Genomic DNA, 20916 nt, shown 5'->3' on the forward strand with positions numbered 1-20916 from the left:
TCTTTAAAAACTCCAAAGACTCTCGAGCTCATGATGCTGAAAGCCACCATTAAGCCCTGAAATCCCTTAAGTGTGCAAAGATAACAGGTCTGTGACACTGACATAAAAGCAGGTCATTCAAACCATGGCTCATTTTTTTTTATGCACCATAGACAATGCCATTCGATGCCAGTAACAGCACTATGGGACTAACTAAGGTATTTATACAATGCTCAGATAATCTGCAGTGGTCAAAAGGAAAATCACATCTGACTTCAAAGCATGCTTCTGTCTCCACTCAATATGAAAATGAAGTGTACTATCTGACTTGACAGTATTCGGTCGCTCCTGAACTTGTGAAATCAGACCATGAAATTGCTAATACCTCCCGATTTGATGGAACGGCCTTCCAGTACTTAACGTCCCCATAATACTGCTTAGCTTTACACTCTGAAGGCTGTCAAGCCTCTCAGGGAGCACTGCTGATATGAAATCCTTCATGTGGTCCAGTCAGTAATCCCGACATGAGCAAACAACACCTACTCTGAGAAGTGAAGTGGCCGCAGGTATCCCTTGCTTTACACTTTACAATAGGACTAGCAATGGAGATTACATTTTCCACTGTAATGACATCAGCAGCTTGGTCGGCCATTAAAGCAGCCAGCAGGAGAGTTGCAGGTTGAAAACCTGGCGGGTAAAGTCTCGACAGGGAGGCATCATCAGCGTGTCTTCGAGCGCGACTGTTTTTCTTCACTGTAGGTGCTGGCCGACAGTCAGGGTGTGATTATGCCTGCTGTTTGTTTTGTTTCGTCTCAACCACAGAGGAAAATAACACTTTTGTTCTTAGTTTTGTGTTCGGTTCATTTTAATCTCGTCTCACGTAATTGAGAGTCTGAACCTTCAGTGCACTCTCGGTGGTTTAAAACAGAGTTTCTCAAATGTTTTTGGGGGAGAAGATTGATCTCTGAGACCTTCTCTATCATTTCAACATCACTCAAAAACATGTTTATTACTTATTGTAATCTACAGGTTATCAAACTTTTCATTAACACAAACGCTGCAATTTGAGTCTTGATAATGTCTCCATCAGCAACGCGAAGGATCTAAACCTTCTGCTATTTCTATGCACTAAAAATTCAGTTTTACAAGCTCATGGTGTGAGCATGTAATACCTGTAATGTTTCCTGACTGTCAATCAATAATAATTAACTTTAAATCTCATTAAATGGTAACAAAACCTCTCTAACAGCCATCTAAGATCCGTCTGCTAATATGCGGCAAATTAATTAATAGAGCACAGAAAAAGCGGCTGAATAAAACACAACTCTTTTACTTTAATTACAGCCTTTTCAAAAGCTTTACAATGCACTTTAGACTCGTCAGACTGATCTATGAAAGCTATAGTTATGAAAATATTAGGCTAACATCAGTCATATATCTGCAGGCTGTGAGCTAAAGTATTTGAATAATGCATACAATGGTACGTGTACTTGCACAGCTGGGTGCAAATGGTCCCCACTTGTAGAACTGCAAGTTTTTTCAGAATAAATCATATCGCAGGCTCCCTGGCTGTGTGTGTGATGGGCCCCCCTGGGGTCCTTTTGCATGTTTAACACCAGCACATCCTCATTTTGATCCTCAAACTGAATATAAACTGAAGCCCAGGGATGTCATCTTCCATTTAGTAATGTCCATAAACCCCTGCCTGTACTATGCCAGCAAGACACTGCTGGCCTTCAGCTAAAAAATGGGTTCATGTAGGTTCACGCAGCCCATTTACAAACAAACCAGGGTTAGTAAACAAAGGTCACATGGACTCACAAGTAGCTTGTGTATTAAGGAGGTTTTGGTAAGTCCTCCTCCTGCCGTGTAAGAAAATTTGGCAGTGGGGTGAGTCAAAACAAATCTCGTTCCAGTGCCTGTGAATTTAGCTAAACCTGATGGATGTGCCTGCGCTCTGTACTGGAATTAACCTTATGTGCTCTTCAAACCAGTTAAAATCACACGATGAATCAGATGAATATAAGCATCTGTTTGCTGTATAACTATTCAGGCTCATGTCTTGGTACTGACCCTGAGCTCAGTGCTCCTGGGAGAAGACAATCTCCTGTGTCTCAGCACACTGTTTTGGCCTTCTCACCTGCTCAAATTGACTGAATGTGAAAGCACACCAACCGGAGCATATGTAGTATGAAAGACTGAACGGCTTAAATCTCCTCAGTATGAATGTTCGTACCTGAAAAAAACTGAAAGGAAAGCTCGTCCGTGCCCTGCAAACGTCCCCCAAATAAACAAAAGATTAAAGCAAAGAAATTCACACTTGTTATATTTCATCCACATCGGGTGAAGATACTGCGCTGGCAAATACTTGGAAATTTCAAGCCATAAATAAAAGCACAGGCCATTTTTCACTTTTCCAGGGATGCTTAGGGCCACAGACAGGGCCAGTGATTGAGTGGAGAGGGAGCTAAAATAAATAGGAAGAAATGGCTGCCACCTCAGCCCTGGCCCGGCTCCGACAGTGTTGGGATTGTGGAGTGCATTCCTCCTCTCTGCCGCTCCCGTCATGACACAGGCATTCTTGTGCAAAGGGCCAGCTCCCCCCCTCCCCCTCCTGAGTAAACAGGCTTTCTGAGGTCCCTACTTCAAACGCACAGGACTTCCCCTCAGCAGCGCTCCTTAAGACCGCTAGTGTGCTTCAGTCAGCGAGCTCCTGTGCCCCCCCGTCCCACCTCGCCCCACCCCAGGCCCACAGCCCAGTCCCATGGGAGCCCCACCATACAGCAATACAGCAGCAACAGCCCTGGAGATGGGAGAGGCCCCCAGCCAGCGCCTGCCCACACGTGGCACTGTGCGGCAAGGTGGCAACGAGGCCAGCCAGAGCCGCCGCAGGCTAAAAATGGCCCTGAGGTAGGCGACAGGCAACTCGCCATCAGCCTAGAGTGGAAATCTACTGTGTCTGCTGTGACGCCATTAATATCCATACTGCTCACAGACACTCACACTCCAGCAACCCTATCAGGAGAAAGGACACACATGTTGCTTGAATGGCGCATTGTATATTGTAGAGTGGCAAAAATGAGGAGTACAGCTGTATTTGTTTGTTTTGATTCAAATACATAAACACATAGGGCAAAGCTTCTCCTCCAAGGATGCAGATCTAATAAATCATAAATGTTAGCACATAACAGAAAAAGCATCATAATTTATGGAAAAATGCCCAAGTATCCAGGGTATTACAGAGACAATAAGCCATGTTTTTTGCATTGAAATATGGCCCATAATCCTTTTATCTGTTTCTGCTATGAAGCGGAGCTGCAGGATTGGCCTATATACTGTATCTTGTGTATGAAATGATGCGGAAATGCACATTTAAACTGGGGAGGGGAATTTGCATCAAATCTACCTCATGAGCTGAAGGTAATTTGCCTCACGTGGCAAAACTAGGAAGGGGTAAAGCAAAGTGGGACAAACAGACGGAGGGAGGGAGCTGGAGTTTTTTTTTTTTTTTCTACAGTTGTTTTATTAGAGCGGTTAGAAATCATGTCACTGACAAATTTTACTTCCTGAGAAGCTATAATACCAGACATTATCTTTCATGACTGAAGATCTGAATGGGACTTTTTGTCAAACAAGCACTTTAAACTGACTTTGAGCCGGAGGAGCTGATGGTGCTCTGACAGGAGAGGGTTCAAAGATCAGAAACTCATCGATAGAGAGACTGCTTGCATTTAAGTCAGACAAGTTGGTGCATGTTCTCAGTCCCAACTCGTCACATACATATACTTGTTCAGTGGCCCTAAGTTTCAAAATATGATGCTCTGAGTATCCCTCTAGCGTCAATTTTGCATGTGCGGGGCTCCATGAGCAAGTTAGAAATAATTATCATGCAACGTCTGGTTAGAGTTTCAAAATAAAGCTTGCTGAGAACAATAATAAATGTGTGGTTAACACTGGGAAAGAGTCACAGTTTGGTTAGGTTTAGGCAACAAAACTGCTTGGTTAGGTTCAGAAAACAGTTCATGGCTCAGGTTAAAATAAGTAAGTTAGTTATGTAAGATAAGATAAACCTTTCTCCAGGGGAAATTAAGATGTTGCAGACAGCATGAACTCCAGAAAGACTATCAGATATATAAATATATATATATATATATATATATACCATGCAGTCAACAGCTTCTGCAGAGGTAGCTTTCCAATTCATTTACATATGCTCTAACATAAGCAGGTGCAAGCCACACAACTCAGTTTTCACACATGGCTTCCCATGTGCACAGACATCTGAAAATAGGTTTAAAGTGTGATCTCATGCATCATGAAAAAGGCAGGCTCATAGGTGCTGGAAAAGCAGGTTAGAGCAACGCCCGACCACTGCTGTTCAAAGGAAGCAATCTCAAAGGAGTTCAGTGACTGAAGCAGGATGCCACATGGCAGGTGGCTCAGTCCACAACAAGTAATGACAATTTATTTAAGAGCACACAATCCCATGCTGTCTTGAATGTCTTGGATAAAAGGACATTGCAGATGAGGTGAAAGCTTGTTTGGTCTGATGAAGGGTTAGGGAGGTAAAGTTTACTTTAAGACCCCTCCTCATTAGACAATCCATAAGAGTATCGGCAATATGACAACAGTCCATGGTATGAAAAAGTTTGAAGACCCTTGCTGTGAATAACTTTTCATCATGCCATCATCAGTATGCACGCATTTGTTGATTTTACCTTTTTAAGTTTCATTTTTATTGTTTAAAGTTTAATTTAAATATCATTTCAACCATAAAATTACAGCAAATCGCACAGATGTATCAGGAGACCCGACTGTAATAAAAGACCTTCAGGTCGTTTTCAGGTCAAACAATGGCCAGCCATCTTAGTACAGCCAGGCTAAATTTGGTTGTAAAATTAGACATTTTAATGTTAAATTTAAAAGTGTCAGACTGCACAATAACTTCAAAGGACACCAGGTTCCTTCATTAATGGCTGTAATAAGATGATGTTCCCTGTCCTACTACAACAATTCTCCTGGTACAACAATGTTATAAACATGGCCACACCACCATGAACACACTATCTAAGGAAAGCACCATCCACCTATCACCCACAGGCAGGTGTTGTTAATGTCCATTTGGTGAGCTTTAATACTGGGACACTAAAGGTCCCTTATCTCATTGCAGTCGCTGTGTGAAACATGGTGCTGAGTTTCTTTTTTCCCCCATATTTCTTTTCTATATTTTCTTTATATGAAACACCTAGTGTGCATGTTCTCTTTTAGCCTTTACGTGAAGAAAGCAATGTGTGACAAAGGCTATTAATGCCACACACCTTTTCTTGAGTGACATCTCACTTTACACTATAGTGTAAAGTAATGTGTGTTATGCTGTCGCTGCACAACTTCATTCTATTTAGAGCTGGATATGGGTTTCATAGCAGTATGTGTCACTGAAAAATGGCCTGAAGTCAGGGCCACTAATTCAGTATGTGCACAAGACCAAAAACTCCAACTTAACATTGCAGTTAAAAACTAAAATTACCATCATTTCTAGCTCTATCATGTTGCCAGTGTGGTGGTTCCAGCACCAAGGTGTACAGAAGCTGTAGTTGATTTAGTGCTGCCAATGTACATCTTGTCATGTCAGGGGATTTTTGACTCCCTAAGGCACATAAAACCTAGGATAATTACACTGGATTTTATGACTGAGGCAATACTGTTTTAGCCTTTTTCTTCCCCCTGCCTCAATAGAGTTGAAAATGAGCGGTGACAGCAGCAACAACAGCAGCCTAATTACCAGCAGCGCACCGCAACAGGAGAAAAGATGCTGGCCGAGGCATTTCACATGGTGGAGACGCCATGCAGGTTTGCGGTTCTGTGGTGGAGATTTTAAAAGGTGCATTTGTGTCTATGTGCATTCTCTGCGGCCCACCCGAAGCTTCTGAAGCACTATTAACGGGCTCGTGGGGAGTTACAGGCATAAAATTGAAGCCAACACTCCTGCTCCCACTGGGCCTTATATTAAAGCATTACTAATGATTTCTAAGTCTTGGCTGCTTTGCCTAAGAAAATAAACTCAGAGTCTTTCATTCAAAAAGTAAAGGGCCATTTATGAAAGAAATGTTCCCTAAAAAGCTTGTTAGAGATGCTTTTGCCAACATTAACCATGAAGAATGCGGCACCTTGTCACCACTACTGTATGGAAATGTGTAACTGATTTGTATACCATGTATAAAGGCTGACATTGGTGTTTAGACACAAAAAAACAAGACATACAGACCAAAATACCATTAGCATCATCAATAGCACTGGCGCTAAAATTACTACACAGAACAAAAACAAAAGTAGGATTGAATATTCAACTAACTTGGTGTAAGCAGTTTACAAAAGTTCCTGTCCAACAGTTAATAGTTTCGAGGCACTAAAGCTGCTCTAGATAATCATTTTAGATTAACATTAGTCCTCTACAAAGCTTTGTTTTTTGTTCACTCTTACTGCATATCACTTCATACACAAGGTACAGTTCCCTCAGGAGACAGTGTTGACCAAAACAGAGCTAAAAGGAGAGTGAATATTAGACTAGACTAGACTAGACTAGCCAGGTGGTCAGAAAGATGACTCCAAAGGAATGCTGATGTTTCTGAGTGTCTGCTGGTTGGAAACATGTTCACCACAACAACTTTTAAAGGCAATAGCCTAATACATAAACGTCGGGTTTAAAGCTTGTTCTGCTGCCCCCAAGGGCCAAAAATAATCAATTAATTCTGCTTCAGTGAATGAAAACCTCTCAAACTGGACTGATATGCTCACCTCCGTGTCAAACTAGCCATACCTGGAGCTAGCTGGCTAGCTTACAGACACTGGAGGTACATGAAAAACAATTGGCATTTTTATGATTCAGCAAGGTTGATTTTTTTGATTTGTTATTTTGGACTACGTTAAAAACTTTGTACTTTGATACTCACCCTTTCACCCATAAAATAAAACCACATCAAGCGAGGCGCTGACTGGCGCAGGATGTTTTCATATTTCCTGCAGTAGCCTGATAATTTGCCATATAAAATATATGATTATTGTGCCAAGCAGCAGTCTTGTAACAGATTAATCCACGAGTCATTGCAAATATAAACACATATATAGCTATAATGTGAGTAAGTAAAACATGAACGGGGCCACATTAAAAGAAAATTTCACTACCTCATTAAATTTCAATTTACCACCTGCTGGAGGAGTTAACATCAGTCAATGTCTGTCGCTTAAGTCAAAGCCATGAGCTGCTTCATTATCATGCTGGAAGAAAATCTTTGTAGTTATGCTCATTCAGTGGGAAAAATACCACATTTTAGTACGAACGTCTCTACAGGAGTTAATGGTCAGCAGGTAAAAGGTAAAAATAAGACTTTTACTAGCACATCCATTATATACTGGAGGAAAAAGACCATGGTGGTGTCTGACAATTTGCCAATGTGTCTGCTTCTAACAGAGTCATTTTGCATGCCTGTAGGACACTGAGAGCTGGAAAATGAACTGATGGATGCTGCTGGTCACAGTGGAGAGACACCTAAAATTAAAGGTTTCCTGGAGAGTTACGCTTGCTGGAAAAAGGAGACATTTTACCAGAGTAAAACATCACTATGCAGTGTGTTTTCTCAATGCAGAATTGAAAATTACAACAGCTTTGATATGGCATACAGTGCGCCTGAGAGCCATACTGGCTTTGGATGTTTCTTTAAAATTAGACACTTTTCTTGCTGCGACCCTTGCATGACAGCAGCTCTGTAGTCCAGTCAGCTAATTAATATTAGTAGTGCATTTAATGATGCAAAAGACTTTTATGTAATACTTGCTCAAACCACCATGCTGAAAAAGTTTCTGTTCATTGGCTCGCACCAGTGATCTGAGAAGGCCAACATTTACGATGAATCTGAGTTTAAGCAGTCTCTCAGGTTGATAATTAATCCAGCAAATGAATGAAGCTGTTTCCATATCAGGAAAGTAACATCAGCATACAAGATCAATGTATATCACATTAATCTGACCATGGATTAACTGCTGCACATTCAAACCAATTACCAACAAATAATAGTTGCAAGCAATAACAAGTGTTTCATGCCATTAAAAAAGTTGTACCTCATCAGGATGTGCATGACAGCTGAATGCTGGTCATCTCTATTTAATTAGTGTCAATTGACTTTGCAATCAGTCTAAGATAATTGATTTTTATTCGATGATTTAATCTTTCAGTAAATCGTTGATGGAAAGTGTCCATGCAAATTTATTTGAAAATAAGAAAATCCAGGCCAGAGAAACAACCCACACACTCAGGCAAAGCTTTTACGGTTGTTTATATCAAACACTGATGCAGTCCTGAAATTGCCAATTGATGAATCAATTAGTCGATCAACACAAAATTGACTGACAATAATGTTGATACTCATTTTTCAGCAAAAAGCTCAAACAAATACTGGTCCCAGTTTATCAAATGTGAATATTTGCTGGATTTCTTAGTCTTCAATGACAGCAAATTGCAAACATTTGGGTTTTGACTCGTAAAATAGAACTATAAACAGATTTGGAAGTCTTGAAGCTCGACTTGCTTTCTGCCTATGAAGAGAGACTTGACTTTGACTTGATTCAAAACACTTAAAAACAGCTTACAGAAAAAAAAGTTTGGGCACTCTTAGGCAGAGCAAGGAGAAAAAGCATATTAAAGGTCTTCATTTAGACGCCCCATGATTGTTTACAACACCAGCTGGTTTGTGTGTTTTAAACCGTTAAACCTTCTCTTTGTTTTGCCCAAGAGTGCCTGAGGAGTGTTTTCTTTCTTGTGACCCGTCTTTTCAATTTCAAGAGCAGCTTAAGGTCCCCTGGACTGATTGAGCACTTGGCCTCTGCATTATGTTTGTGTTTGGAGACAAGATGAGGCGTTGGTGGTGTCTGGCTGCCTTTTCACTTTTGATCTGGCTGGACCGTAATCTCATCAGCCAGACCGGACAAACTCATCAGGGAAATCATCATCGGTGAAATCAACTGCAGTGGTGATTAGATGGAAAAACCTGCAGACTCTCAGTCCTGTGAGTGAGGCCAAAATGATAGTTTTACAATTCATTTTGTCAGTCAGTCAGCTTTCCTTTCTATTTTTACCTCTGCCAAGGAAGCCATACATTATTAATCCCAATTACATGGACATTGTATTAGAATATTACATAAGATGCAAAATGCCTTTCATTTCATGATAAAAGAGGGAATAGAGAGAATAAAACAGCTGAAAGCAACGCCAAGGCTCCACAGTTTTTAAAATATGTTACTTTCATTTTATTTATCTTCATAATCCAGATTCAAGTCAGTCCATGACCTAATGCTTCAACAATTTTGATTGCAGTTTGTTTGGTACTTTTCAAGCTACACTGCCAGCTACAATGAAAACAAACAGGACCAAAACCACTCATGGCTCCATTCACTATCTTACATCACCCACAACTTCTTAGTAATTTAGGTTCTCAAATTTCGGTATTTTATCAGTTGCGCTGGGCAGGGCGAGAGTGGAAACAGTCTGTCACTTGACTTTTCAGACGATGACATTGGGTTGTTTGTTCTTTGAGAGAAAGAGAGAGAGAAAAAAAACGGATGCAGGTCACCAAAATATATTGAAGTCCCTGAAAGGAAATACAGTGAGCATTTCTTCCAAAAAGGCAGTTCGCACCCTACCAATGAATGAAGCCTAAGTTTTGCTGCATGTTGTAACTGACCGACCCCAACAAGGCCTACCGTTGTCTGCTTCAAGACTCTCTCTCTCTGCCTCTCTTAACTCACACACGAACACACTCCACACAAGTTTGATATTCTGTGACTCAACAGCACAACAGCAGATAAGGAGGTCTGCAGCAGAGAGACACCAGCAGACATTTTAGGTAGCAGACTCTGGTTATTGTGCTATTCTGTTTTGTAATTCTGTGCTGTCCTTTGCTGTCTTATCTTTGGCTGATGTGTTTTGAGAAAATACTGACTGCAAATTAAATGAAACAATAAAAGACTTTTAACCTCAGAAACATGCAGAGGTGCACAGAAGAGGCTGCAAATAGCCCTAATAACATACAGCAATACAGCAGAACAGCTTCCATGGGCCACAAAAAACCACGGCCACAAAAAACCTCTTTGATGCTCAAACCTTAATTGCTGTGAGCACACAGTATCAACTGAAGAGAGGACACTGTTTGGAGCGATTCTGGTGAGTAAATCAAAGTTAAACTGTGAAGTGAGGGGGCATGTCCACCCATCCATTCAGAGGAAATGATCCCCTTGATTAAACTCACTGCAGATCTCAAGTGTTGGATCATGTCCCTTTCAGATCACGTTCACATATAATTCCCTGATGAACATCCTTCCAAGTTTGGAACGTTTAACTTGATTCATGACCTTGTGAATAATAGTTTGCCAAAACAATCTCCGCACAAGGTCGACTGACTCTAGTGGCTTTCTCCAGAGTTTTCAACTAAGCAAATTTGCTAAAAAACTTGGAGATATGGTTGAAAGCTCCAGACAAATACATAAACTGACCTTGTGAAAAGACTATTTTGTCAAACTAAAGACTTGTGTTTCTAGTCCAACTGAAGATCAATCGGTAAATCATGAAATGAATGTTTGAGAGCTCAAGCTAACACACAAGGGAAGTACAAATCCATCCTGCGATTCCACATAAACAACCGAGAAAGCAGCACTTGATATTAAATCAAACAAACAGCACTTACAACACTTAATCACAAGACGAGTGCTGTGCTATTTCCTTGACGTGCATGGTGTAATTTGCAGACATAAGAGCAGTGTTATTGCAGCTCTCAGATTCTTACACAACGCAAAGACATTTGAGTCAAGCGATGGAAACCAAAGTGTTGCAATACTCGAGAACACTAAACACACAAATCTCCTTTTGTGTCCCACAAACAGCTGTAATCCCGTCTCTTCTTCTCCCTTTTTGGAAGTGCATTTCTCTGTAAAGGATACAGTGGATGTTGTATCACAACATGCAGCAAGAATTTTAAGTATTTGGCTCTCGCGAACAGGCACACTGGATGGAAAGAAGAAAGAGATGCTCATGAGCACCTTCCAGCTGCCATGTGACTTTTGGAAAGCGAATCGATGAATCACAGCGAGTCAGGAGAGAACACAACCAAGCGTTTCTTGATTCAAAATACTGCTCAACGCTTCCAAGGTCTTTTCCACCCTCTCTTCAGATCCTTGGCTTGGCCACGAGTCGCTAATTATCACCAGGTTTCAAATGGAAAGAAATCATCAGAGGGTTTCAGGGTTCATACTTCTTAAGATGCGAGGGAATGTGGTTCATCATGCAAATTGGGAAGGGTAGAAATATCAGACAGAGCACGATCAGCTTCATTAAAGAATAATGAAGTTTGCTGATGACACTACGAGGGCGGGAGGGGCGTCTGTTGTATTCAGCACTGATTTTATCTCTGCGTTCATGCTGCACTGCTTTCCAGCATTGAGAAACTGCAGAACACTTCAAAGCTACTGAGGTCGGCTTCATTTTCACACACATACACACACAAGTGAGGGGAGAGGATGCTGAGTGTTCCCACTCACCTCTGACATCTTTAAAATTACTTGTTTACAACAAATTAGAGGGTCCATCCTCACCAAAACGGCACAAAGCAAACCTGATAACCTTTAATGTTTCTGTATTACTCAAGGTAAATTGCTTTTCCTATCGCTAAACACGCTTCTCACATCTGCATCCACATACTGCACATGCTTCTGATATCAGTTTGTCAAGCTCAATCTTGCTCGAAGGGGGAAAGGAAAGATGTCCTCTTGTGTTTCAAGTAGCGGGTACCTGTGCAAAGAAGTCAAATTACAATACTACAGAGTGAGAAATAAGAAAACCCATTAACTTGTTCCGGGGATTCATTTGTTATCACAAGACGTCCAAACACAAGCTACTCACTGAAGAAAGCCAACACAACACACACAGCAGCAAATACGTTCAGAAGCTCTTTTGTGTCTTGCAGTGTTGAGTTTTGTGCAGAAAGTACACCAACAGTTTGAATGAGGACAAAGCACATGAGGTATCAGCATTGTAACACAGCGTTTGTTTGGCCAAACTGTGCTGGTATATCTTTGTATTTCAACCCAGACTATCCAACACAGACGAAAATTAGCTGCTGCAGAGGAAGGCGTGATTCAGTTAATGGGGCTGAAGTTCGAGGCATCAGGGCACAAACAAACCAAGACAAACAGAAAGCAGCTGTGCAAGCGCTACAGAAACAGTTGCATCATCAGCAAGTTCAGCATATCTGCCCGCCACCATCAGACCTGGATTATCTGCAGCCTGCTTTCTCTGTGAGGAAGATTCAAGAAGCGGAGGACTATGAACACGGTTCGGTGCAGCTCTGTTATGAGGCAGTGTTGGGAAATACATTGATCTTTGTGTCAGTTGGATACCTTAGACTGGGTTGAAGACATAGCAGTCGATGGCTGTGTGAGTTGGTGGTGTTCTCTGCTGAGCGACTGTATGAGAAAAAACGATGGCAAATGTGGATTCACGCTTAGCTGTGATTGGTGCGTGTAGGAAAAGGGGCGGTGCATAGGAAGGGTCAACTCAGACTTGGATGTTGTCCTGATTGTGTCATTTATAATACATCCTACATGGCATGAACATGACATTAGGGTCTGACTAACATACTGAAACAACCTGCCTGACCACTGAGCTGCTCCACTGGAGCAGTGGAGGTGACACACCTTCCTCAAACCCAAATCAAAGAGACAGAGAAGTGAGTGCTCATCCTTCCTGCAGATTGTGGCAGCTCTGAACCTTCACAAGTTCACTAAACCAGCACTTAAAACGCCTGCTTACTTTCATTCTCATCCAGTCATCCTCTATCTTGTGACTTAGAGGTTTGCAATCCTCAAAATCACAGAGCACCATCTCTTACAAAAGCGAGCAAACGACAAGATGTTCCAATCCTCCCTCTGGCAGACATAAAACCCTCCTCAGAAAGAACGAAGCACAACCTCTGCTTGCTTCACCTGGAAACAGATGGTCAAAGACCATTCATCTTTCACTAACATCACTGCTTTGACGCAGACCTCTGGAAGCTCTTGTGGAGCTTTTACCTCTGAAAATCAAAGGAATCCTGAGCCCTGAAAGGAGAAATGACTTTGTTGATGCTGTCACAAAAGAATACAGTATCTGCATTCAAAGTGAGGAGAAAAAAAAGGGGCCAGCAGTGAGCATTCAAACTGCAGATAGAAGCATAAACAGAGAGCCCAGCATGCAGGCACCTTGCAAAAAGCTTTTCTTCCAGGCACACATGCTCACCTTCTTTCCCTGCACACATTCACTGACTAGTTCACGTCATTCACATCCCTATCCCAGGCAAATCACAACCACAGAACTACAATATATGAAGTAATTACCTGACCCAACATAAAAATCTATTTCAGAACAGCTGCGAGGGGCCCGTGAAATGACTTGTGCATATATTTCCTAACCTGCCTTCAGACTGTGCCATAATATATAGGCCTAACAGGGAAAAATAGCAAGCGTTTACATTTAATCAGCGCTAAACAGTGCTGAGACGTGCCTCTGCTTCAGCTGCACTTGAAAATTGTCTGCTGCAATAGCAAATAGCTTAATAATTACAGCAGCTAGCAGCTTGGCAGCAGTTAAGACGCCTTAGCCCAACTTGTCTTCTATTGCCAATTACACTCACTGTAGCAGGATTACAAACTGAAGACTATTCTCTTTTGCTTTTTTGTCTTTTCCTCCCTTGAATGCTTTTCATTCCTGCCAGCTCACCAAATTCCTCCTCACTCAGCCAGCCCCCACTCTGCTTAACACATCTGTGTGACAAATATAAATCACTATTTTTCTTCACCGTAAGAATCTCTTTCTCTCTCTCAGTCCATTTTTTTTTTGTCTTCTGCCTCTCTCAGAGCTCAGCTTATTTTCCCAAACTCCACCGGATCGTGAAAGCCATTGATATGCCCTCAGACACAAGGCTTTTCACTAGAATCTCCCTCTATTTTCACTACGATGTGAAAATAAAACCTAATATCCAAGTGCTGCAGAGGGTGAATCCCTCACCTGGGCGTCAGGCCAGACAACAGGAGATCAGATGAGGGGCACACTGAGGAGCCCAGATATTTGCACTCACTGTAATTCTCATTTCCCCGGAATCACACACACACAGACACACACATTAGGTTTTCATCACTTTTGGGGACATTACATGGACTTAGATTCATTAACATTCACTGAACCATAATTATAACCGATGCTTGCCTTACCCTTACTCTTACCTTAACCCAAGTCTCCACTCTAAAATGTAATGATTTATATTATGGGGACTTGCATTTTGTCCCCATAAGGCAAGTCCACCCAATGTGTCAACAGATTGGTGTCCCCACAACACGAGTAATACACATCCACACACACGCACACATGCCCATCTGTCAGCATGATTGGCTCTGTTTGTGTGTATGAGAGATTGAAAAATAGACAGACACATTAAGGATGATTCAGGACACATTTTAAACCTGCACTGGTGCTGAAAATATTGATGAATCAATGAATTGACTTAGAGAAAGTTAATCACAAACAATTTTAATAACCAATTAATCATCATTTATGAAGAACAATGTGATGTGATGTGATGTGTTGCAGCAGGAAGGAAACACATCACAAATCTCACTTGGATGCATCGTAATATGTTGGCTGGTGTTTGTCTCCATGACATTATTTGTCCACCAGAGAGTAATGCCAAGTTTATCAGTTAACTGTAAAAACAAAATTTTCCTAAAAAAAAGTGTATGAAGATGCATGTTTTATTATTAGCCCATGCAGACCTTCTGTAGACATGACAATACGGTAAAGTCTGTTCCCCAGCTGGACGGCCAGCACCAACCGAGTCTTCTCTCTCGTCAAACTTTCAAAGAGATTGATCTATCACAGCTGTCTTTTTCAAACACATCAAGGTTTGTGGGAAATTGGAGAAAATGGAGGAAAAACAACATGCGTCAGAAACCTGAAAACCTGGATAAAAGTGGGAGAATTGAAAATCTTCCTTTATTCCTTGAGCCTGCTATACTGAGAGTCCTCTGTGTGTGTGTGTGTGTGTGTGTGTGTGTGTGTGTGTGTGTGTGTGTGTGTGTGTGTGTGTGTGTGTGTGTGTGTGTGTGTGCGCGCACCCTGGAGACTTCCTCTCCAGAAGGTAGCCAAGCGACACTGACCACACAGATGTGTCAATTTATCACCAACACAATCAGTTCCATTCAACTTTGTGATTCCAGGCACGTTTCCCATTTGTTTGTACCCGAGACATTTTGGCTCCAGAAAACTTATTTGCTCACAGTGAGCATCTCTGCTCTTTTGTTTGCGTGTTCCTTTGATTCCTCAGGGAGAATCTGGAGGACACACGCTGAGGGAGAGAGCATTGGATTTTGTCAGGATGCACAGAGGACTGAGGTGTGATCAGCACAGGGTTCGTATCATCTCAGAATCATTACTGACAGAAAGTCTGCAAAGTGATGCGATATCATTTTGCAAATTAAGTTATTTACTTTCACACATCTTTCATACATGAAATGCAGCTCAAAGTGCTTTAAAGCAAAGAAATCACATGCAGCAAATGCTTCACATAGAAAAGACATTAAGTGAACATAAAGAATAGAGACATACCACTTGATAATAATAATAAAAATAAGACAGGATAAGGATGAAAACAGAATAAAGAGATTGCCTAAGATGGAAAATAAAACCCCGATATCTACAGGTAGTGTGTTCCAGAGATTTGGAGCGTAATTGACAAAGGCTGCATTCCTGATTTTCTTTTTGCTGTTTCTGGGAACCTGCTATAAATCAGCAGTGGATGATCGCAGTGTTCTTGAAGATTAATGGTAAACAAGGCAGTTAGCAATGGAGCTCGGTCCCAGCCTGAGAATCATCACGTTTGGATGTTCTTTACAGTAATACAGTGTTTTTTTCTCTACATCTGTCCTGCAAACTGTAGCTGGCAATACCTAATTCAGAATTTTTTTTCAACCTTCAGACAGGTCGCGTTTTAAATTTGCAGACAAACAACAGGAGGACAAAATCCATCTCTTTTAAGTGGTTCACAGTGTTAGGGATCTAATGTAATGGAACTGTATTGGTTGTCAGCATCGTAAAAAAAACTACCTGAAGAGCCTACTGAGAAGGTTTTATGGTAAATATCTTCACTTTCGAACATGGAAAAAATTATGATGTGCAAGAGTCCTTTTCAGATAAAAAATCTCTTCCACGAATCAAAATGTTTATCCAGCAGAGCTCTGTAAAGAAGCAATGTTCTGGATGATTATTAGCACATTTCCATGTGTAATCCTCTGGCTTTTGCTTGCTTTCTTTGGAATCTCATATCACAGAAATTTGTTTTATTGGAAAACAGAAAATGCTCACGGCTGTTTTACTTGCAGGAGTGCCCGCAGAATCCCGTTTCTACTAACTGAATTGTTAAAACTAAGAAATAAAGCAAAGCTGTTGAAAATTATTTGTTCAGAATTTTGCTCCACAAACAGTAGGATAATCTTTTGTTATAGGCGAGGCTGCAACAAGCGCAATTCCCACAGTCGAGGTGACCTTAACAGAAGTTGAGAACACTCCGCTTTATTTAGAATAAAGGGAAGGTTAACCCTGATCTAAAATCATGCCGATACACTATATGAATGAATAATTTACCAATTTCCAGCCTTGTTGAGCCTTTCCTGTTTCAACATGACAATGCCCCCATGCGTAAAGCTAAGTCCATTAAGGTTTGGTGTGGATGAACTTGACGGGCCTGCACAGAGCCCTCACCTCAGCCCCACCCAACCTGTTTGGGATGAAGTGGACGGAGCTTTGTTCTATCAGGTATGACGTTGAAACGATGATAACTGACACAGGACGGCTACTCTCCTCAGTCCATGAGTTTGAAGGCTTGTCAAATGTCAATCTCAGCTTTTAAGACAATGTGGATGAAAATCCCTGGAAAACTCCACCTGCAGATGAAGCTCATGTGGCATGACTAAAAGCTCCAGTGCAACTACGCGTGGACCTTGTGATGAGATAAGTTTTGTCATCTACAGTAGGAAGCTGTATTGTGTTGCTGTAAAAATAGTAAAAACAGGTTCAGATTTTTAGCTGGGTGCTCTGTGTTGGGAACCCCCTCTTATCAACAGCTTAGGAGAGGCCCTTTCCTGTTTCATGATAAAGGCTGGAAGTGCTAATGTCTGTCTGAAAACAACCTTATCACCCAACATCAGCGTTGGCCCTCACAAAGCTCTCCTGGCTGAAGGGGAGAAAATCCCTGCAGGCAGGATTTTTTGGAATGAGATGTTCAGCAATCATGTGTTTCAGTGTCATACAATAAGTATGTTGCACTTCTTCAAGGACCAGTGTGTAAGATTAGGGGGATCTGTTAGCTGAATATGACAGAAATTGAAAATAATATTCATAATTATGTTTTCATTAGTCTATAATCACCTGAAGATAAGAATCATTGTGGTTTCTTTACCTGAGAATGAGCTCTTTACGGTGGGAGAGGTGTCCTCTTCTACAAGGAGTTTGCCATTTTGCACTGCCGTGTTTCTACAGGAGTCCAGAGTGGACAAACAAAGTGCCTTTCGAGAGTTTCGCAGTCACCATAGGTTCTCCTACACACTGTGAAAGGATGAGGCGACTTCACCACTAGATGCCACTAGATCCTACAGGGGACCTTTAAGCATGGTGATACATTCTTGACCTTGGACACACATATCTGAGAAAAAAGTTTGTATTGTAACCTCAGTGTTCACTTACTATCTTTTTCCCTGGACTGCCCAAAAGAGGAAGACTGCGATGGTAAATAACATCTTCTATAACAGCTGTGGTGAACAGGACAGTAGTGAAACTGCAAAACCAGTCACAGCATCAACACGTCATCGACCAGGAGTCAGGCTGCAGCTGAAGAAAAGCTGAAGGGGGCCATTCACATCCAACCACTAAGGTCATCCTTGAATATCCCACTCAAAGTCTGATGATGCTAAGGTTTGTGCTTCAGTCACATAATGACATCTGAGCAAGTTCCATTCGCCGGAGAAACCATGGGATACCGTTGAAAAATCTAGTCAGTGCAAGAAAGTGGAGATTTGAATATTTTATCAGGTTACATACTTGGTTTAAGTGTCTGCATTCGTTTTAGTGCAGAGTGTCTGAGTTATATGTATAAAAAACCTGCTGCACTCTGATTAAAACTTAGAAAAGCTTTGCTGTTCCTGATCAGTGGGAAGCCACTTGCCGCTGAGGTGCACCTTTCTCATCATCTCTCTTTTCACACACTTCAGCAGCTGTTAATCAGACTCTCAGGTCTCAACAGGAAAAAACAGAGGTGCTGAAACAAACACAGTGTCTTACCCACACACAGAGTACTGAGATCAGGAGGACTGTAAGCATGTAACAGCAACACTTAGCAACCTTCCCTCTCCCTCTCTGTTCCTGTGAAACCCACTCTCAGATGTTGACTTATCTAACACTGCCTGCAGGAACAATTCAAAGGGGCTATTCAATATCATTGACTTTAAATGCACCGTATCAAATACTGCATACCAACACTTTGCAGTGTGGTCAATGGATGTACACAGTCCAGCCTTGTCAGCATTTATAATCAAGATGAGGTCTGTGAAAATGTTTTTATCCAAACCTTTCAGCTGTCAAAGCCACGGAAGTGAAATACAGGAAATGCCATTAAAAACCATTACATATGGATCCAAAGAGAATCATGGGCTTTGAGAGATTAGATATAGAAACGGGTAAACCACTGGTTGAAATAAACTTTTGTGAAAGTGCCATTCAAGCCAAGAAAACAACACATCTGAGAGCTGCTGAGCAAACCTGCTTGGGCAATTTCACCAGCTGAGCAATTCCACACAGGCAGGATGTGCCTTGCTCAGAGACATCACAGCAGTGTTTGTCAAGAAATGGGAGGAATTATTCCTCCACAGTCATCACCCACAGTGAGCCAGGAGAATCAATCTTGCTATCCTCTCGTCACTGGACATAACAGAGGCTTGATAGCTGGAGAGGAGCACAGTCAGGAACCGAACAGTTGTGATGAGTCTGCTGTACAGTGCAAACAGTCTTTCACAGCACCTGCCAGGATAGACCTTAACGTTTTATCAGCCAAGAGAGGAAGGCGCTGATGTTTTTTACTAGTTTGTTAGACTACTTAAAACAACATCTCATGTAATATCCTGGTAAAAATGAGAAGCTTAAAGCTGATAAAGTTGCACTTTTTTCATGTTGGAAGCAACAGGTTGCCTTAAAATGTTGACAGAGTATCGAACATGTATATTCATGTTTAACAATGAAACCCTGCTCCACAAAACCTGTATTAAAGAAATGTTGCCAATCAAAACAGACAAAAAAAAAAAACCCAACAAAAACAAAACAAAAAAAACAAAACAAATGATGGCACTGCTATCTGCCAGTGCTGATGTACACCGAGCAGCTGTGCTGACTTCAGCTGACAGCTCTGTGTGGCATGTACACAAAATACCACATAGACCAACAATACAGACTGCCAAACACATTTACGTGGCTTGTGAGGATGGATGAGTTGTAGAACTGTCACTGACAACAGCTCAGAAAGCTTACTTTAAGTTTTTAGTTTACCACAGCATCTCCACTGCCTGCAGCTGTTCTATTAATGCCACGCCTGTCACCTCATATGTCACCTGCACTCCACTGCCCTTGCTGCTATATAACAAGGGGCATGCCATCATGGTCAAATGGAGCACAGCTACTATGTCAAGGACTGTGTCTGGGCTAGACTTGCAGCCAGGTGAGCAGTGTGTTATACCTGTGCTTATCATCTAACAGCTGTAAACACTAATCAGATGTTGAGAGGAATTGATTTTGTGAGAAAATGTTGCTGCAGCAGAACACAAATTGACTGAAAGTGGAACCGAATGGTCCTGACGGCCTATTGTGTTGTAAGTCTCAACAGAGAGAAACATTGACATCGATTAGGGGCACACTACATGTACATATTGCTTACCACCATACACCACATGGTCACCACGCCTGGCTGTTCTGTGGTGCTACATTTCAAAGACATTAGAGGAGAACTGAGGGGAGTCCAGCTTTCTTTTAAATGAAGGGAATGCATCAACATATCACTTAACATGTAGAAGTTCAAATTTCATTTCAGACTAATTTGCTGATCGTCTGCTTTCCACTTAGGAGGATGGAAACCGTCTCTACAATGCAGTTCACTGATTGCTGATCAAATAGTTTTTTTCCATTTGCATGCATTCACAGAATCTGATGACAATACTGCACACACCAACAACCTTTATACTGAATCTTGTTTTCTTCTCTTTCAATTATTCAAACAGGGAAGCGTTTTAAGAGTTTGCCTTGTTGTGTTTATTTCCACCAGCATTTTGCTTATTCCTCACTGTTGGATTTGTCTCCTGTTGATCATATGAGGAGCTTGCATCCCAAGAGAGATGGTCATAAACGGCCGACAGAGGCACCAATTCAGAGTGCAATTTCAATCGCTTACTATTAAAAACGTGTCCTTGTGAAAGACCAAATGAAGGAAACTCAACTCATTATGACATGTTTTATTGCCAACAGAATTCTATGGGGTAAAATCTTTATTTCATTATCCACCTTCTTCCTAGCCCTGTGATACCCTGTGTGAATTAGTCTACCATGTGCAAGTCTAACAGTGATGTAGAGTACTGCTGACGCCCGCAGGCATTTCACTTTCCCATGGCTTGGAGATTTGGGGGAAATTAATGAAGAGGCCACACCATCTGCCACAACTTCAACTAGATAATGTGGTCATACATTTGCCTTCTACTCGCAAGGGGTGGGAAGACAAAATGAGGAAGAAGCTGACTTAGCCTGCACTACTTTATTGATTCTGTTGCTACCAA

The 20916-nt window shown here is 41.5% G+C and overlaps 1 protein-coding gene across 1 annotated transcript in view; it reads right to left on the bottom strand.

Annotated features, from left to right (window-relative positions):
• Window positions 1-20916, bottom strand: part of adamts3 (ADAM metallopeptidase with thrombospondin type 1 motif, 3) — a 122514-nt gene that overhangs the window by 68292 nt on the left and 33306 nt on the right. Inside the window, exon 5 of the mRNA XM_076731739.1 lies at window positions 9790-9814. Within this exon, the coding sequence (XP_076587854.1) occupies window positions 9790-9814 (25 nt within the window). The remainder of the gene's footprint in view (window positions 1-9789; window positions 9815-20916) is intronic.

The sequence above is a fragment of the Chaetodon auriga genome, chromosome 5 (genome assembly GCF_051107435.1).
Source record: "Chaetodon auriga isolate fChaAug3 chromosome 5, fChaAug3.hap1, whole genome shotgun sequence".
Classification (NCBI taxonomy): Eukaryota; Metazoa; Chordata; class Actinopteri; order Chaetodontiformes; family Chaetodontidae; genus Chaetodon; species Chaetodon auriga.